The sequence below is a fragment of the Pteropus alecto genome, unplaced genomic scaffold (genome assembly GCF_000325575.1).
Source record: "Pteropus alecto unplaced genomic scaffold, ASM32557v1 scaffold3, whole genome shotgun sequence".
Taxonomy (NCBI): domain Eukaryota; kingdom Metazoa; phylum Chordata; class Mammalia; order Chiroptera; family Pteropodidae; genus Pteropus; species Pteropus alecto.
Genome location: NW_006442484.1, coordinates 35,419,339 through 35,438,774, shown reverse-complemented (window position 1 = coordinate 35,438,774; position 19,436 = coordinate 35,419,339). Strand labels below are relative to the sequence as shown.

The window sequence follows — 19,436 nt, the reverse complement described above, 5'->3', positions numbered from 1 at the left end:
AGACCAGCAACTTGATAAATTGACTTTATTTAACTTTCAACAACATAGTTGTCTGTTTCTAGTTCTGGTAATATTAAGTATTCTTTTGGCAAAAGCATAAATTCTAAAACAATTTAAATAAACGGTAATGCATATATGAAAAATGTCAACAGGGCTCTTCAGAAAGGTGAAGAGTAGTAGTTTCTGAATATATACATTTTCACTTGGATTGTTATGTCCCTTTAGGCAATTTGGATTCGATGCAGAGTTCTTTAGAAATGCTATATGTATAATGTTGATCAAATATGTGTCCACAAGTAATGCTCAATAAATGCAACAACACGATGATTAACAGCCTCAATAAAGTAATTTGTTACTTGGGCAATATTGGAAAAACGCCTATCTTAAATTTTAAATCTAACTTTCATGCTCGTGAATATCAATTGGACTCCATATTCATAACATGAAATCATACACTTACAAAACCATCTTTCTAGAAAGATATAAATGAAATAATGTTGAATGAATACTTTTTTTATTTTGCTGGTGCTTATCTCTTTGGTTGGTAACTTGAACATGTGTAAAATAGATTAAGTGAGAGTAGTCTTGTTACAAAAAACTAAAAATATTTTAATCAAAAACGTGAAAGTGGCCATGTTCTTACATAGATTATGATCTGACTAAAAGCTGAAGTTATTCTCATTTCCACATTAATTCTCAGATGTTTTGTGTATGTGTGAAGATAAGATTGCCGCTCATCCCAATCCACATCAAACTATTGGTGGAAATAAAACCTAGTCATAAGAATAAAAAATTACAACCTATTTAATTAAACAGCACATGATGCTTTTCACAGCAGATTATCACATGTGATCTTCACAATGATCTTACGAAACAAGTAATACCAATTACATTTTAAGAGGAAGCTAAGAGAATAATAAATTGTATTGTAGATACAGATCAAAACAGTTGCAAAATGTTTTTTTTAAAACAAAACATGACCTGATTAATTTTCATGTTTGGAAAATGATGACCCACAGTGCTTCTGTAATTTTGAATGAATGAATGAATCAAGTCCCACGTGTAGAGCTTTTTAAGTTGCTTAAAAATCTAAGAATTAAGAAGCAATGGTCCCTGAGGATTGGAATTATGACATATAATGTAGGAACACACGTGAGGACCCATGACCAATGATGGTGTCAAGAGCAACCCATGTGGGTGTAATGAGCTCAGTTAATGTACCATTCAAGATCTGCTCAATTTAGCTTTGGACATTTGCTTTGCTTTCTGGCCCCTAGCCATAAAACTCAATTGCTGCTACATCCACCAAAAAAGCATATGGCACATTCAAACACAGTAACTGAGGGATTGCAATAAAGTTACAATTTACAAAGGTGTTGAAATACTTAAGAGGCACTGATAAGGGATGGTTTAGCATCTCAACGCAAGCAACAGTGTGGATACATTACCACCCTTAGACTGAAGAGGCAAGGCAAGGAAGCACTTCTAGAAACCCAGAAAGAGTAGCTGTTATAGAGAGGGTCACATGACATATGACCTTTAGTAGAGGGATGCCTGATGAACTAAATGGAAGGGAACTGAGGGAACACATACTACAACTTCACTCTTGTTCCTGCCTCTGATCTCCTGCCAATTGGCTGTTCCCAATCAGAATCCGGAGGAAAAGAAAATTTAAGGATATACTCCATAAAGGCCAGCCTCCCAGGGAACAGTACAGGACAGTGGAGCATGGATCTTCAGAGACTAGTGGAAAATATCAAATGCAGTGAAGAAAAAGAAATTCTACAACTTAGACTCACACTCCTGCCAAAATTTAACAACTCTTTAATTAAAGACTCAACCTATGTAATTTTTCTGGAAGGCAAAGATCCAGATCAATTGCATAAAGTAATTATTTATCGAATAATTATACTAATGGTGAATTTCTCTTTAATTAAATCCAAATACTTGATTGAGTGACTAAGCTATGTAGATGAGAGAGAGAATAAGAGAGAACCTAGGTTTTTACAGACTTGCGCCACCCATTCCAAGAGGCACTATGGCAACCAGTCTAGGAGAAAGGAAGGGGAGAGTGGGAGAAAAGAGAATGTAATCTAGCAACAGAATCTTCAGGCCACACTTTGCTCATAAATTGCACAAATGGTAGTTAGTGATATCAGAAAACATAATTAAATGAATAGAAAGTGCCAAAAAGGGGTGGGTGGGGACATAGCAAATATCTATGTATATGGATAAGAAAAATCAAATATTTAAATTAAAATTCCTGTATAAAATGTCTTTCTGTACGTTATTTTAAATAAATGTGCACATAAAGTAAAACTGTTTAGAAACAAAACTGATTTCTATTAAGAAAACATGTGCCTAAAATATAGCTCTTTCAGTATAAAGTTGACTACTAAATAATTATTATCTCAATTTTGAAGTATTAACTGAGCAAAATATGTTAACTTCAAGCTTATGACCCTATCATAGTTTTTCAGTAATGGCAAAAGTCAGCCGATACTTAGATCAATTTGGATACTTCTTCCTGATTGATATTTGGGAAACATTCATGTAGAAAACTATCAATCAGCTAACCATATCATGTAGATAATAATTTAATACCAATATCAGAGTTAAGACAATTTCTCTTTATTCACTCCACCGATTTCATTCATTCACACACACTGTCTAATTTCAAGAGAGTAAGTTAATTGGTGTATTAACTATATTTTCTGTATTCTTGATGACATGGCATCTGTGGCCTGGCTGGCTGGAAAGAAACTGCCCCTACCAGGAACAGCCAGTTCTTAGAGATAGCAAATGACTCACAAGAGAGTGTGCTTTTAATGTGCAAACTATCTTATCCGGAGCCCATATTCTGAACTACCTCCTCTCTCCGACTCTTACACTCCTAGAACAGTATTCCTCTGCACTAATCTTCCCAGGGCCAGATACCAGGCAACTATGGACAGCTCCTATGTCCCAGAGCCTGCTGGAATTATTCAAACTAGCCAATTCTAAACTTGCTTAACTCTGCCTTACCTTTCCCATGGAAACTAAAATCAAAGCTCCTGCTCATACTTTCCCTTTATCCTCTCCTTACTGACTGACTCTGGTGCTTCTCCTTGTGTGGCCCTGCATGGTGTGATATGTTCCCTCATCTTGAACACTGTAACAAACTACTTTTTCAATGGCAATTATCCTGATCTATCGTTCTCTTTATATTGGAATAATAATAAAACCTACATTTTAAAACAATTGGTTCTAGTCATTATTATCTATGCAAACTCAAAGGAACTATGCAATAAATAATTTAGAGATGGATAACTTACTCTAAGTTCAACTGTTGGCTGTGTGATGTTGGGCAATGTAATACAAAGTCTATGAATCTTGGTTCTTCCTTTGCAAAATAGGGATATTTCCTCTTTAAGTTGCTCTCTGCTTTTATAAAAAATAATACTTTAAGTTCATACTAAATTATAGCCATGGTTTTATCTTCCCTTTGAGATATATGGATTACCTCCCTTTTTTGTCAAAAAATCTATAATTGCACATAATTACAATTTTACTTGCTTGAAACCAGCCAAATCAGTTTGACGTAGTTAAGATTTGATAATAAAAACTCCACAAGGTGGCAGCAGAGGCAACACCATCATCATCAGGTTGCAGTACAGAGTAGCCTAAGGAAACAAGCAAGGGAAGGCTTCTGCACTTAGTACCTTTCTGAGTGAGAATGGAGTGGATACAGCAAAATGTCTAGGACTTGGCCTAGGCTGCTTTGTGTTTGCTGCTCCTTGGAGGAGACACTGTGTCATTGGGTTTCAGGGAATATAACAAGCCACAGGCAGTACTTGCCCCCACCCCTCAACCGAGAATCTGGGCTAGCTTTCAGAATTCATGTTGTGAGAAAGCTCAGGTTTTCTTCACAGTTCACTATGGTGTTCTACAAAAACTAAATGTTAATATCATTCTTAATTCCTAATTGACAACATACAGCACATAAGCAGTCTATTCCTGAAAAACGAAACATGTCTGAAATGTATAAAATCAGATTTCACTCACAGTCCATACTTGCAGGTTTATTTATATTCATCTATCAATTAAAATCATAAACCTTTCATCTTGAAGTATTTTAAAGTAGATCGTTTGTAGTAATAATTTGGATTTGCCTATAATTAAAAAAAAAAAATCTCCCTCATAGTAAAATATGTCTTTCTTGAGGTTTTAATTGCATTTGAAGGAAAAAGAATCAATGAAATGAGACCATCAATGTGAAATAAGTTCTAAAATTTTATACTAGTTCTAGGGGTTGGGAAGGACTAGGCAAGCTCACCTAGAGCTGCTAAATCTATATACCCTCAACATAAATATGCATATAGACATGAAAAACTGCAACACACATATATACATATACTAATTAGAAATTCAGAAAAGAAAAATTTAATTCTTTTAGGAGTAATCAGGAATATTTTATAAAAATATTTTAAAATATTATAAAACTTAAATTTATTTAATTTTAATTATAAATTTAAATTATAAAATTTAGTACAATTTTAAAGTAAAACATGGTATAATTTTCAGCCTTAATAAATCAGCGTGTCATCTTTTCATTCACTTACTGATTTTACTCATGCTTTCTTTCACTTATAACAATAACAGTATAATGTAACTGAAGTCCATTTCCTTCCTTCAGTAATATGGTATACTGGTTCCAGAACTTGCCCAACTTTTCTAATATTTGGCTCTATGAGAAATTGATGGGGAAAAGGCAGATAGATGTCCAACTAGAACTCATATTGCTACTGGTTGGGCATATAAAAATATGAGATAGTCTTAGAAGGCTCTGATACAATATTTCTATTTTTGTAAAAATTCTTTATACGTGATGTTCTGAATTACTAGCACAGAGGTTTTTTCAAACACCTCTCAAAGTATGAAACTGCAAAATATACAGATAATAGTAGTCAATCTGCTCTTTTTGGAGTAGAAGTGAGGCTCACAGCCTCGCCCCTTGAATTTCTCTCCATCACCCTCTAAGGTATCATTAAGTCACATTAAGTTTCCTCAAAGTACAGTTTGAATATCAGTCACCTAGGGTATGATAAACTTGCAATAAAAGTGGCTATGCAGAAAAGCTTATTTTTGTGTGGAACTTGAATTTCCTGATTGGTAAAGTGTAAGAAACTTCATTTACTTACTGTGAGCGAGACAGTTTTTTTTCATGATATAGGAATTCCCCCTATATTTTTCTTTCTCTGTGCTGAATTTATATAGGTTGGTGAACTACCAAGAGTCTAGGTAACAATTAGGAATGAGATAAGCAAAAATTCTTCCAGTCACTCACATTCAGATTTCCTTATTACTTTCTCTGCAGTTGAGACATTAGATGACCTTTAGAGTTGAATTCATATGATCCAATTTTTCAAACTATAAACTAGAGATTTACATTCTATAGTGTCCAAGAGGTTACTGGCATTAAGATATATATTTTCTATGATGCATAATAGGTCTCATGTTTTCTAAGCAAATATCTGGCAATGCCCAGGGCAATGGATTTGGCAGATGAATGTTTCAAACTATATCACTTTTAATAAATTGCTGAAAATGTATGTTCATTTATATCATAACTTTAGCTAAACTGAGTTAGTACAAATGATTCAGAAATATGTCTATAAAGTATAATCAAATTTTCCAAAATTTCATGGTTATACCCGGAACCTATTTCCCTACTCGTTAAAATTTATTTGTAATCCTAAAAACATTAGTTTTGGTGCTTTCACTGTCATTGGCGGATATGTGCAGAGCAGTGAAAAATTTGTGTCGTCCAGATGTGCATGTTTCCAGCTGAGGCTGACCAAAGGGATGCTCTGCCTTCTTGTTTCAGCTTTCATACTGTAAACAAGCGTCCTTTTCATGGTATATTTACTGACAATTTTTTGCATTTTTGTGCTTTTTGTTGGTGATTTCACTGTTTAAAAGTTAATAGTCCTAAAGTGTTATCTAGTGTTTCTAAGCACAGGAAAACTGTGATATGCCTCACAAAAAAAATATGTTAAAAAATATGTCATTCAGGTATATTACAATGTTGCTAATTGTGAATGTAACATTAATGAATCAACAAGATATATTAAATAAGGTGTGTCCGTACAGAAACACACACAAACACAAGGTTATATATTGATCGGTTTTAGAAATGTGACCATTGGCTTGCGGGAACCCGGTTCTGTATTTCCCTGGGAGCGGTGATTTGATATCCTCTAATTCAGTGCTCACAACAACTTTATAGAACATAACTGCTATGAATAATGAGACTCATCTGTATTCTCAGCTGGCCCTGATTTCTAGGTCTCAACTCTGGCTGAAGAATACAATCTCAAGTGGAATTAAAAAGAGAAATAACTGACACTGAAGTTTCAGTCATGGAGATTCTAATGCAATACATTTTCCATGTGAGTCTAATATGCAGCTAGGCTTGAGAACATTTCCTAGCTCACTTTGCTGCCACAACAAGGTATTGAATGGCTGCTTCAGCACTTCCTGTTGGGAATACTCTTCAGAACAATGAGTGTGCTCAGAAAGTCAAACCACCTGGAAAACAAGTTTTCTAGCCTGCCTTGGGTCATCTTTACATTTTAATATATAAATAAATTTGCTTGAGTGCCTGTGTCAAACAATGCCTTACTATTAGAAATGAGATTTTTAAAATGTTTTGAGCAGGTAGCACTTTATTTTAGGGGCGGTGGGCACGACCCAGTTCCAGCCAATGAGATTTATGAGAAATTCTGCTGTAGGACTCCTGCGGTATCTTTTTCCCTTTCTCTGTTGGGAGAAGGTAAACGGGAGAAACACTATGCTCTCACCCCCTAGAACCAACTTTTAACTAAAGTTGGAATTAAAAATGATGTTTGGGGCTGTTGGAGCCATTTTGCAACCATGAGAGAAAAGCCAAGAAAATTACAGGACACATTCCAGAGTTCTAACCTCAATGAATCACTGGCTCTTCTTGTTAAGTGAGACAAAATCAGTCCCTCTGGCTGAGCCACATTTAGTCACACATTCTTTGCCTTGCAGCTGAAAGCATGCCTGAGAGGGCCCCTTGCCGTCCCACAGAGCAGGAGAAGTCTGGCACAGCTGCTAAGATGTTTGAGGATTCTTGGAGGATTTATACTCTCATTGTCTTCCTTGAACGGAATTCTCAATCCATGCTCCCTGTCTCACTTTCTACAGATACACTTTCTTTCTGTGCCACATGGGGCCACTGACTTTCCTCCTTGATTAACCAAACTACCACATCATAAGCCTGTTATATAGGCAGACTTTTCTGAAAGATCTGGAACTAACAAGGGGCGATTGTGCAAGTGCAGCACAATAATAAACATGTAATTCAATATTAGGCATTGCTACCCAAAGACCTTGGCCATCCCTGCCATAGGGAGTCTCTTACGGGTTCTTTCTTCCCTTGGCATGTTAACATGATCCCCCTACAGAGAACTCTTCTTTGGAGATTGCTTCCTCAAAGTTGAGACCATCTCAACTCACTCTCTGCTGAACAAATGGTGAATGTGTGTAAGCACGCACACACATGCATCTACTCATATATTCACGCAATAAAATACTGGTAGAAAATACAATTAAAATATTAAAAATGCTTATCTCTGGGTGATGAGATTGCAAGTAATTCATAAATCTTCTTTAATATTATATGATTTCTTCCCTGAAATTGCTACAGTGAACATAAGCTATTTTTAAATAAAAAAGTTTTTATTAAAATATTCAATTTAAGAAAAATCTGCTAGACAACATGTCTGGCAATAGGATATGAAATATATTCAGGTTTCATGTGTGAACTTAGTATACTGACCTTTGTCATAAAGCAATAATTCTTGTAACTTGATATGTTCTAGTGTTTCCAAGATGTAAATGCTGACTCGCCCTTCTCTTTCCAGAGTTTTCTCTCCTTTCACATATGCATTTTTCTTCTCCATCCTTATCAATCTTGCTCTTCAAATTCATCATAATCTATAGCTCTTGGGAGGCTCTCTAGAGCTGTGGTCTTCAAGTACTTTGTTATTGATCCCTATCAGTAAAAATATTTTAACATAAACCTTAATAAAAAGATATCTATTTATTTAGAAAATATTTACATGTACAACTATCATATCATAAAACATGAATTAAAAAATTAGAAAGTAAAAGATCAGATGAGATTAAAGATTTTTGAATGAAATTGATATCTAGTACATTAATAATAAAAATACTTTATAACTGACAATTTTATTATTTTTTAAAATCTTAGTTCAATCCTTAGTGATTTAGCAATTCAAAAATTTGTTTCGATTTATCTCACTATTTGATTTCAATAACTCATTCTACAGGATTCCTACTCCTACTTTAAAATTTTCAGTTATAACGTGAGCAGAGGTGAAATAAAAAAAATTAACTAATTGTATGGGGTAGGTATTAGGCGATTAGAACAATCACCACTCAATCCAAATGGACACAGGCTGAGATAGCTAACTCCAAAATGTCTACTAGATTAATGTCAACCATGATTTCAAGGAAAAGACAGTGGCATTCTAATTGCATCTGACCGTAGTTTGCTCTTAAGTATTTATTTTAAAATAAAATAAAAGAAGCACAGCCAGTCAATGCCTCTGAAGTAAAAGTACTATTTTTTTTTTCTTTTTTTAAAGCATGCACAAATAACTATTTTTGAAAGGACTTAAGCTGTGAAGGGAGCACTTGGAAAAATGGATGTTTGGAAAAATTTTCACAGACACCAAATTTTTTGTTTGGGCCAAAACTATTTGTTATGTAGAAAAGCTTTTGTGTGTGCATACTTAAAACCAGAATTTTATAAATGAATTGGTGGAAGTAATTAAGAAATGAATATCATGATCTAGTAAACTTAGCCAGAATTTCTTTTTCTATTTTGTACCTACTTATGTTTTTGAGATATAAAGCTATAATAGTATCCTTTTAATAAACTGTTCTGCTAAATCAGCATATCAACTTCCATTTCTTACAAAAAGGGATCCTTTCTAAAAATTTAATTACATGTCGAGTTATTATATAGTGTTTATGTACACAACTAATTTATTTCCTCCATAAGGTGCACATTCTTTGAGGGCTAGCAATATCTCTTATTCATTGTTTACATAAGAATGCTGGCATTCACTTATAGAGCAAATATAACATGCCAGGCTTGGTGCTAAGTGCTTTACTTTAGAGTCCATCATTTGAACCACCTTATGACGTGGTACAGGTATCATTCTCATTTTACAACTGAGAAGTTTGAGCTGATTTTCCCAAGATCACACCACAATTAATAAGTAGTACTGAGATATGAATCCTGACATCCTGAACTTAGAGTCTCTATGTTTAACCACAATTCCATATTGCTAGGTTAGGGCCATCTGACTCTAAATTACACAGAGAGGGCTCTTCATTGACACGATTAGTAAATAAATGTACAAACAATAATAATTCTAGAAAGATTTCCTCAGTAAACTAAATTTATTCTAATTTTCTTTGGAAAAGGCATTACTGCCATGTGTGGCCATACATTGTAGTTCTGGTTTGTCAAAGAAGCGGCAGCTATGATTATTACTACTTCTTAATTGTAGAAAACTTAAATGAAAAGTTGGATAACAGTGGAAACCTGTTATCTAGCACATTCCCGATTTGCTATTTATAGAACAAAATGCTAAGAGGTGGCTTTTGAAACTGATGGAGACTGCTTAAAATGTTTCTTTGGGGTTTTAAAAGAATAGGCAGGTCTAGAAAAAAGAAAAAGACAAAGATCAGGATTTCCTACCTCAAAGGAGAAACAGAAACTTACATTTGGAAAACAGTGAGAAGGATGAAATGAAAGCTATCAGGAAAAACTTGACAGAGGACAAAGTCTATTCCAACAGAAAATAAACTAAATCATGATGTAAAAATATAGATAAAGAAAAAAAACATACATTTTGAGATATTATGGCTTGGCTTTTGTTTCCCCAACCTCCTTCCTCCAGGAGTCCTATCAAAAATATGGTAGATTCCTAAAAGAGGTTTCTTTCAATTTTCCTTCAGGCACTCCCATCTATGCTCAGTACTCATCACTGCACCTCATTCAGCAGAGTGATTCCTACTGGAAAGTAAAAATGAATTGTTATTGATGGATATTATGTGATGGTAATGGTGAGAGTTAGAAAGGGCAGAAAAACTGTAATGTGCATTATCTAGATTTTACTAAAATCAGGAACGAGACAAGGATGCCTACTCTCACAAGTCCTATTTAACATAGTTCTGAAACTCGAAGTAAAATTGTCTCTTTTTGCAGATTTTATGTAGAAAATCCTAAAGACTCCATCAAAAAAGTTAGATTTAATCAATGGTCATTAAGGTTCAAGATACAAAATTAACATACAAAAATTGGTAGTGTTACTATAACACCGACAACCAATTATGCAAAAGCTGAATTAAAAAAAAATGGTCCCTTTTATAATAGCATCGAAAATAATAAAATACTTAGGAATAGATCTTACCATTGTCCTCGCAGCATTTATCCTCACCTGGCACACTGTATTTTTCTAATTATTATTTATTATGCATCTTCCCACTCCCATTAGAATGTGAGCTCCATAAAGGTAGAAACTTTGTTCAAGTTTATTAACTGTACCTAGAGCAGTGCTGGCGATATAGCAGGTACTTAATACATTTTTTTAATTCGAATGAATGATCTGAATATAAACATTTAAACTTTTGCTTTTGATCCTCTCTCAACAGGCCAGCAATTTCGTGGTGTTAAGATGACATTATTTTCCCATATTTAATCAGAAATCTCTTCTTATTCCACAGTGTTTCAAACTAAAAGACAAAAAGATGAGTACCGGGGACAATGTTTTTGGTTTGTACATTGTTTTTTGTTTAACATACTAAATGAAACTTGCTGGCACATTAAGGGGGTGGGGAACTTTCTTGTAATAGCTCCAAAAGATAGAATTAATAACAAAAATTAATAATTTGAATACTTCTGTAGAAACGTCTAATTCGATTCTCTTCTACCTAAGCACAAGGTCAAATGTCCAAATTACATGAAGATGTAATAGTGCTTTATGAAGAAACACAATAGTATAAATTGGGCCTACCTATAAGGCTAAGATTTCATTTCACTTCAGCAGCTTTCACTGTGTTTGAGATTAGGCCAGCAGCTAGAGTCAAGGCAAATAAAATTCCCCATCAGGGAGAAAATCATCAAGGTCCTATTATTTGTGTTATACTGGTCACTGTGTAAATATGTCCTTTCTTCAATCAATTTACAATCCTTTAAGAAAGAAAAAGCCTTAGCTTTATTATATAGAGAATAAATTTGCTATAATGTGCTCAGTTGGATATTTTGTATGCCTCCGGTAAACACAAAGACTATATTTCTTTTATAGCCAGGTTTCCTTAGCCTATCCAAACATCTTTGAATGAATGTTGCTAACAAATTAATTTTCTTAAATACATCTTTTTGATAGCCTATACAACCCCTCCATCCCCCATATAATTCTGGACTATTAAGTTCTCCTTATAAAGCATATATACTACCACCCACAGTCACCCAGGGCAGCAGAATGCTTGACTAGCAACATGAAGGACGCATGTTTATGTGGCTTCTGTACTGAAATGAAGCTGCCATTTTGCAGTGTGGGTGTCTTTTTTTTCCCTCGTGACATAGACAAATGTTGATGTTTACTACAAGTTGGTACATTAGTTGCTAATTAAGTTCCTAGCTGCTTCAGCCAAAACTTGCTGTATTGAATCCAAGAAAAGAATGGCAGCTATGTCAAAAATAAGTTGTTGGAGATTTTGTTTTGTTTTATTAAAGGAAAGCTGTATATTAAAGAATATGGGGAATTTACAGGCTGAGAGATAGGAAACTTTCATTGTTGACTTCCTCCTAAGCTGAGTTGTTGGTTAAAGTCTCTCTGCTCTGTCACCAGGCCCTGATCAAAACCAAATACTATAATATGCAGATGAGGCACTAAAGTTAACTGTTTATCATGATTCCCTTTTTTTCATAACCTCCCACATATTTCCCAAGCGTTAGTTCTTGGGGACCCACTGGAGGTCAGGTTTACATCTAGAAAGGGTGTAGGGGTCATTTCACCTGTAGTTCTGGGGCTACAGCTCTATAGATATATCTTCTTACTTCGTCTCTCCTCTTGTCCCTTGCAGTTTTACCACTCTGGCGGGACCAGAACCTGCTCGCATTCTCCAGCCAAAGGGAACTCTCGGTTGGCTTCACTCTCTGTTCGTCTCTAGGCTGGGAAGTCCCCAATCACGCGCTTTCACACCCTCCACATTTTAGCTGACAAGAGGCTATGCAAGACGGCTGTGGGTGAGTCTGATTTTTGAGGCAGAACTCTTCAAGGAAGACAAAATACCTGTAAGAGGTGCACTGCTGGAGCGTTGGTGTCTTACTCCGTGGGGAAGATAGTTCGCTTCTTCTGTTTTCAACAGTGCCCTTGGCCAAAGGACTCTCCTTGGCGGAACTGACCAAAGTGTGGCTCCTCCCCCACGAAACAGCCACACCCCGCGGTGGCTTACGTTTGGAAAGACCTGGATAGGAGAATCGAAACAGAAACCAAAGTCAGGCAAACTATAAGAACTGCCTGGCGGAAAGCTGGACTCAGAGCTGCGTCGCGAGAGAGCAGAGGCGGCTCCCTAGTCCCGGCCCCCGCGAGCACCGTAGAGTCAGAGGTGCGGCGCTGTCTGCCCTCCGCTGCCTGCCGCCACATCCAGGCCGGGCACTCCCCGCCCACCTACCAGGTGCAACCACCTCGCCCTGCGCGCGGGTCTGGGGACCCTGAAGGCGACTCCTATGCTGTCAGGTACATAGTTGCAGACCCTGCTACGCCAAGGCAGCGGACAGTGGTACACGCATCGCACCAGTTGAGCTGAGAACAGAAACCTGTCCGTCTACTTGGGAGAACTTCTCCCTTTGCTGAGAAGGAAAGATGTCGAATGAGTATTCTGCAGACAAGAGGTTCCGATATCTCATCTCGTGCTTCCGGGCCAGAGTGAAAATGTACATCCAGGTGGAGCCTGTACTGGACTACCTAACTTTTTTGTCTGCAGACATGAAGGAGCAGATACAGAGGACGGCCACCACCATGGGGAACATTAACGCAGCTGAACAGCTCCTGAGCACCTTGGAGAAGGGAGTCTGGTCCCCGGGCTGGACTAGGGTGTTTGTAGAGGCCCTCCAGCGAGCAGGCAGCCCCTTAGCTGCCCGCTACGTGAACCCTGAGCTCACAGACTTGCCTTCTCCATCCTTTGAGAACGCTCATGATGAGTGTCTCCAACTACTGAACCTCCTTCAGCCCACCCTGGTGGACAAGCTTCTGGTTAGAGATGTCTTGGATAAATGTCTGGAGGAGGAACTGTTGACAATTGAAGACAGAAATCGGGTAGGTGTCAGTTTAGGTAGAGCTGGGCTTTTAGGCAGATTTTACAACTTGGGGCTGGCCATTCATTTGCCCGGTTCCAAATGGTCTGTGATATCTTTGGGTAAACCCATTTCCCTCCTTTCTTGAGAAGAAAATATCTAGTCACTTAAAACATAATTTTGAAAATTTTAAACACAAAAAGGCTATTTTTCTAATCCTTTCACTGAAATGAGCTAGAGATGTTAATTCGAGAATAATAATGTATGCTAATAAGTAACGTTTTTTTGACCACTTACAATGTACAATTAGTATCACTTGCAAAATGTTTTAGTAGAGTTCGTGCTCAAAAACACTGAGGTGTTTAATGCTATTAACTCCATTTTACAGCCGAGAAAACTAAAGGAGGTTAAGTAACTTGCCCAAGATCTAGGAAGACAATGGCAGAACTAGGGATTTAGCTCCTGATGGTATGGAATTTTGTGTCTTATTTAATATACTTCAAGAGAACAGAGATCAGCAAACCATGACCCATGAGCTAAATCCAGACTGCTACTGGTCTTTACAGGCCCCAAAGCTAAGAAGGTTTTTAGATTTTAAATTGTATGTGTTCATAAAGAAAGCTTTATTGGAATACAGCCACACTCATTCATTTACATACTAGGACAGTTTTTGTACTTCAAGAGCAGTTGGACAGAGTCCATATTGTCCACAAAGCCTAAAATATTTATTATCTGGCCTTTAGAGAAAAAAATTTCCAATCTCTAGCCTATGTTATACATTATGCCATTTAATCTTAGTTTAAGTAGAGAAATTACATATAACACGTTATTTTCTTTAAAATTTCAGCTTTCTCTGTGAATCAAAAGTTGCAGATAATTCATTGAAAAAGTATGTCTATTAGTTGCAGTTTTTCTTATTAGTGAAGGAGTAGTGGGATTTTTTTAAGTGGAATTTTGATAGGGTGAATTTTACAGGTGACTTTGCACTTAATATAATGTTTTATTGTTCATCGTTTTTCAAAGAATGAGAATGTATTGTGAAGTATAAAAACGGAGACCAATTTGAATCTGACTTATTCCAGGTTATAAGTCGAATGTCTTATTTTGAAAGGCATATAGGCAAATAAACCCATGACAAAAAGTTGAGGCTTTGTCTAATGTGCTATGATTTTGACAATTTTCTTTCTTTCTCTCTTACTTTTTGATTCATTAACTGTTTGGATCCTCGTTACAAAGTTTGGGGGCTTGGACTCATTATCAGCCTGTGATGTGAGTTAGTCTTTTGTAGATGCTCCTTTGTAGATTTGACAGCTCTGAGGCCTGTCCAAAGACCCAAGCATGCATCTAATTTCGATGGCTGGTTTTCCCAACAAGTAAATTACTTTATACTGTTGTCTGTAACGTTTATGTAGTTTTGTGTATTGAGAACCAGCTAGAACGCATTATAGTAGTCCAGCTGGATATGACAAATGTGTACATCACTGTGGCAGAATCTTAATTTGGAAGACAGTATGCAGCCTTCAAGCCAGCTGGAGATGGAAGATGGCATTTCCAGCCACAGTAGCTGTTAGGAAGTCCAGAAGCAACAGAGTCCAGTAACACCACAAAGCTGTTTATGTTTGGTGGGTATGATGTCCCGATTGCCAGCGAAACAGCACTTCTCCTTATTTACTCTAAATACTTCTGCCTATCAGCATCACTTTTGTCTTGCCTGGATTGAATTTCCGCCAGCTAGATTTTATCCAAGTTCTTGATTCTGGCAAGCTTGGAGGCAGCTAGCAGTAATGCAAGGGAGTTGACACAAAGAAGATATAAAGTAAAGGGACATTTGTGTAGTAGTAGCAGTTAAGGCCAGAGCAACCCAGAGCAATTCGAACTCTCTCCTAGATTCATGTTTCAAAGGAGGCTCTGAAAGATGGAGGATCTATGTGTTTGAAGCTCTCTAAGGAGAGGATAGGGTCTCTGATATCATGAAATGTTTTTTGTACACATCATTTTACATGTATCGTCAGTCTCAAAAATAATCTTTGACAGACGATGGGAAGGATGCATTAGGTTCAGAAGAAGCTATATTGATGTTGAGGTCATCGATGAATGTTTATCTTAAATGGTAAAGTCCAGCGAGAAAAGCATGGGAAATTTGAGTGGAAAGACTTGGACTTAAGATCTTTGTTTCTGTATATGTTACTTTGGTCCACATTATTCAAGTTCCCTGATCCTAAGTTTATCCAGAAGAATGGACATAATAATAATTTCTCCTCTCACTCACAATATTGCAGTAAATACGAAATCATGTTTAGGAAAAAGCTTTATAAATGATAAAGAGCTATTTTGATATGATGATGATGACCTTTATTATCATTCGTTTGATTACATTTCCTTGTGAATTTAAAGTTTCAGGGATTTAGGTAAATCTTCCATTTTGAAATTTAGATCTGCTTTTCAAAGTCCCTGGATTAAACTTTGATTCGAAGGAGAAACTATATTTTTCTTGTTTAAGCTCTCAGAACCTGGCCAAGACTAGGCATAGGGTTTGTACTTAATAAATGTTGATTAACATTTAAATGATTGGTTAAATATATTTCCAAAGAGTTGTCTGAAATAAGAGCTGGAAACACATGATATAATGAATTACATTGTCAAGCATTGGGAAACAGATGGGTGGTGAACATAAGTGCTCAAAATTTGCTTTTTGGACAGCTTAAAGTAGCATTCAAATAAGTAATTGAGACTTCTAAAAAACCATATTTTATTTTAATTCTTTTCCTGTTTTCCAGTAGACATTTTCTACTTGGTCTGTTAGTTTAGGATTCCAACATCCATACCCCTGTCCCTCCTCCTCATACATCAGAACTTCTTAAAATGATCCTAGATTTAGTTTTGTGTGCAGTATTTACCCAAAGAAATGTATTTAATTGATTTATTTATTCATTTATTTGGTTTAAATTGATAGAATGACACTTTTGTGCCACAATAGTGGTGAAAAGTTTGGAGAATAGCACAGATATTTTCTTCACTTTCATGGAGCTTGTGTTGTAGTGTTGATCAGTGTTCATTCTTCCAACAAATAGTTAAAGAATGTCTAGCATATGCTAGACACTATCGTAAATACTAGTGACTCAGCAATAAGTACAAGAGTCACGTTATGGATCATTATTACAGAATGATCCTTAACTAGAGAGTGCCTCTGTACTCACCTGCTTCTGTTTTAGGATGCTAGTGCTTAATGGAAATATCTTGGTTTCTTCACAGATTTCTGTTGGAAAGAAAAAACATAGATCAAAGAATTTAGACTATGAAAGCACTGAATTGTATTACTCACAATTTTATACTTATTTTATATTCCATAAATTAGCTATCAATGTATGTGTAGACATTTAAAATTTTATATTCAGAGAAAAAGTTCAATGGGGGAGAAATATGTGTGGGAATCATTATATGTCCTGTTGCAGCCTCAAGTCTAAGTATTTACCTCCCAAGAATTTAAGTAATCAAATTTGTGTATTGGAATCTAATATCTTTACTATGTTTTAGGAGAGCAGATTAACTAAGAATACACACAAACACACACACACACACACACACACACACACACACACACACATATACATATGGTTGCTTCAAAGGGAATTGATGCATTTTCTAACACCCAAACTGAGAAGATTCCTTAAAAATTCAGAATCTTGATGAAGCTGACAAAAATGATAGGTATTATATGTAATTCACATTCATGTAATAAAAATACTTATAGGAAATAATGGCATAATGATTCTTAAATACCTGAACTCAGGACAAAGCAAGCTTGACAAATGTAATTTTATAGTAAAAATCAATTTAACTGATTAATAGTTTAAGAAAATTTAGTGGATATAATATGCTTAGGTTTTTAATAAAAGTGTTCATTACAGTGCCTCACTTGTTCTTTTTAGAGAAATTTTTTCTGATTAATAGCGGATAATAATAAGGATGTTACAAACCAGCAAAGACAAAATTTTCATTAGGAGATTAATCAAGTTAGAGAAAAGGTAGGTAATGAAGAAGAATGTGCTTAGAGAATGCTGTGGAGGAGATGGACTGAAATCATCTAAATTTATTAAGTTCAAGTAGTCCTTTTAACCTTTCTTGCCTGAAAATGAATTTAAAATTAGAGAAAGTTTTAGCTATAATTATAGTACAGGAAGGCAGCATTGAAGCCAATTGCCTGTGGTCAAGTTCTACCTTTGCCATTTACTAGCTTCGTGTTCTTGAGTAGGTAGCTGGAATTCTCTGCACCTTGGACTTCTGATCTGTAAAATGGGTTAATATTGGTACCTTCTTCAGGTACCTCCAGGGTTGCTGGATTAATATAAACAAAGCTTTTATTATAGCATTATTAACTGTTAGTTAATAAGACTAAAACTTTCTTTGGGTGGAAATCGTGCTGTACACTTACATACTGGTGTTCACTGGTGAAATATTTGTAAAGATAGATGCTTTGCTCAGTCACCCATAAAAAGAGCTTACAATCAATTGAACAAGACATTGTTCCAAAAATGCAAACGAATTTCTGACTTTAAAAGCTTATAACATATATTTATAGGTTCTAGAAAATACATAAATTTTGTAGGAAAAACTAGGCAAACAATCCAAATTATACATGTAGAAGATGAGCAAATGTTAAAAAGGACCTTTGAGAGTATTTGAGTCAATATTTCTCAACTAAGATGTTGATTAGAATTAATAGATGCTTTAAAAAAAAAGTCTAGTTTTCCAGCATAGACAAAATAAATCAGGATCTTTGGGAGTGGATCCCAGACACTAGTATTCTTTCTAGCTCCCCAGATGATTCTAGGATGTATCGCTAGGACGGAGAATGCCTGAAATTTTTTTCCAGTTGCCTCATTTTACACATATAGAAACTGAGGCCCAGAAAGATAAAGTAGCTTGCCTATGACACAGCAAGCTGATAATGTCCTAATTGTTTTCTGGTCTAAATGTGGCTTGTATTAGTCTTTTCTCCAAATGTTTGGTGCTATATTAAGAATTGGGGGATGCACTGTGACAATGATAACGTGACAAATGATCCACATTTAGAAAGATTTTCTAGATTAATATACAAATAAAATTAAACGAAGGCTAAGGCTTATAATGAATGGAATAGAAATAATTCTCCCCCTACTTTAAAAAAGGAATAGATATAGAAATAAATTTGTCTCATAGTATTAAATAAGCACAAATTTAAGAAAAATATTATAGTAATGATAAATATTACCAGTATTAAATAGGCAAGAATATAAATCTGTGATAATAATTACTTTATAATGGTAATAGTGAAGAAAGCTGAACTGATAAGAAATGTTTGATTTCCCATTTATAGACTTCATGGGTCGAAAAGAAAAATCGTGCCCTAGATATCCAGAAAAAAATTTTGATGCAAATAGACATAATATTGCTAGGGAGTAAAGGCCCTTTCTTTTGCGCCCCTTATTCACAATGACTGAGGTAAAACATTTATTGCTACAAGTGGCACTGCTGTTTTCTTTAGTGTTTGAAAGAAGTCTTTATTTATGCTTAATTGCTCAATTTTTCTAAAGGCTGTTTCCTTTTTAAATTTATTCACATGTTTGATCTTCTTCTACTTTTCTCTTAAAACAGATTGCTGCTGCAGAAAATAGTGGAAATGAAGCAGGTGTAAGAGAGCTACTGAGAAGGATCGTGCAGAAAGAAAACTGGTTTTCTACATTTCTGACTGTCCTGAAGCAAACAGGAAATGATGCACTTGTCCGGGAGTTAACTGGCGACAGTGCCTCGGAGGGCAATGCAGGTATTTCTAATTCTATGACAGGAGAGTATGGCCATTTTGCCCAGCGGTTGGGAGCTTAATGAAGCTTGTAGACATAATACCAAACACTGAGATATTTAGAATCAAAATTTTAAAACTGAAAGGAATTTTAGAGATCGTCTCTTTTACAAATAAGGAAACTGCTGCCTGGGAAAAGATTTACTGAAAACAACAAAACTCAGCAAATTGGGCTAGACTATTGGGCTCTCTCCT

At 35.7% G+C, this 19,436-nt stretch overlaps 2 protein-coding genes across 5 annotated transcripts in view; one reads left to right on the top strand and one right to left on the bottom strand.

Annotated features, from left to right (window-relative positions):
* GCA (grancalcin) overlaps positions 1-12,507 on the bottom strand; it is a 32,952-nt gene extending 20,445 nt beyond the window's left edge. The window contains exons 1-3 of one of the 4 annotated variants that reach the window (XM_025039277.1): positions 12,399-12,499; positions 9,951-10,117; positions 7,844-8,059 (exon numbers count right to left, since the gene is read on the bottom strand). In XM_025039277.1, coding sequence (XP_024895045.1) covers positions 7,844-7,967 — 124 coding nt within the window. In that variant the 5' untranslated portion in view covers positions 7,968-8,059; positions 9,951-10,117; positions 12,399-12,499. Of the gene's footprint in view, positions 1-7,843; positions 8,060-9,950; positions 10,118-12,398 lie in introns of all 4 variants that reach the window. The other 3 variants (XM_025039278.1, XM_006921129.3, XM_025039279.1) reach the window with 3 other exon arrangements.
* A 138-nt stretch (positions 12,508-12,645) lies between these two features.
* The window catches only part of IFIH1 (interferon induced with helicase C domain 1), a 49,797-nt gene continuing 43,006 nt past the window's right edge, over positions 12,646-19,436 (top strand). Inside the window, 2 exon segments of the mRNA NM_001290175.1 lie at positions 12,646-13,424; positions 19,037-19,205. Coding sequence (NP_001277104.1) covers positions 12,972-13,424; positions 19,037-19,205 — 622 coding nt within the window. The 5' untranslated portion in view covers positions 12,646-12,971.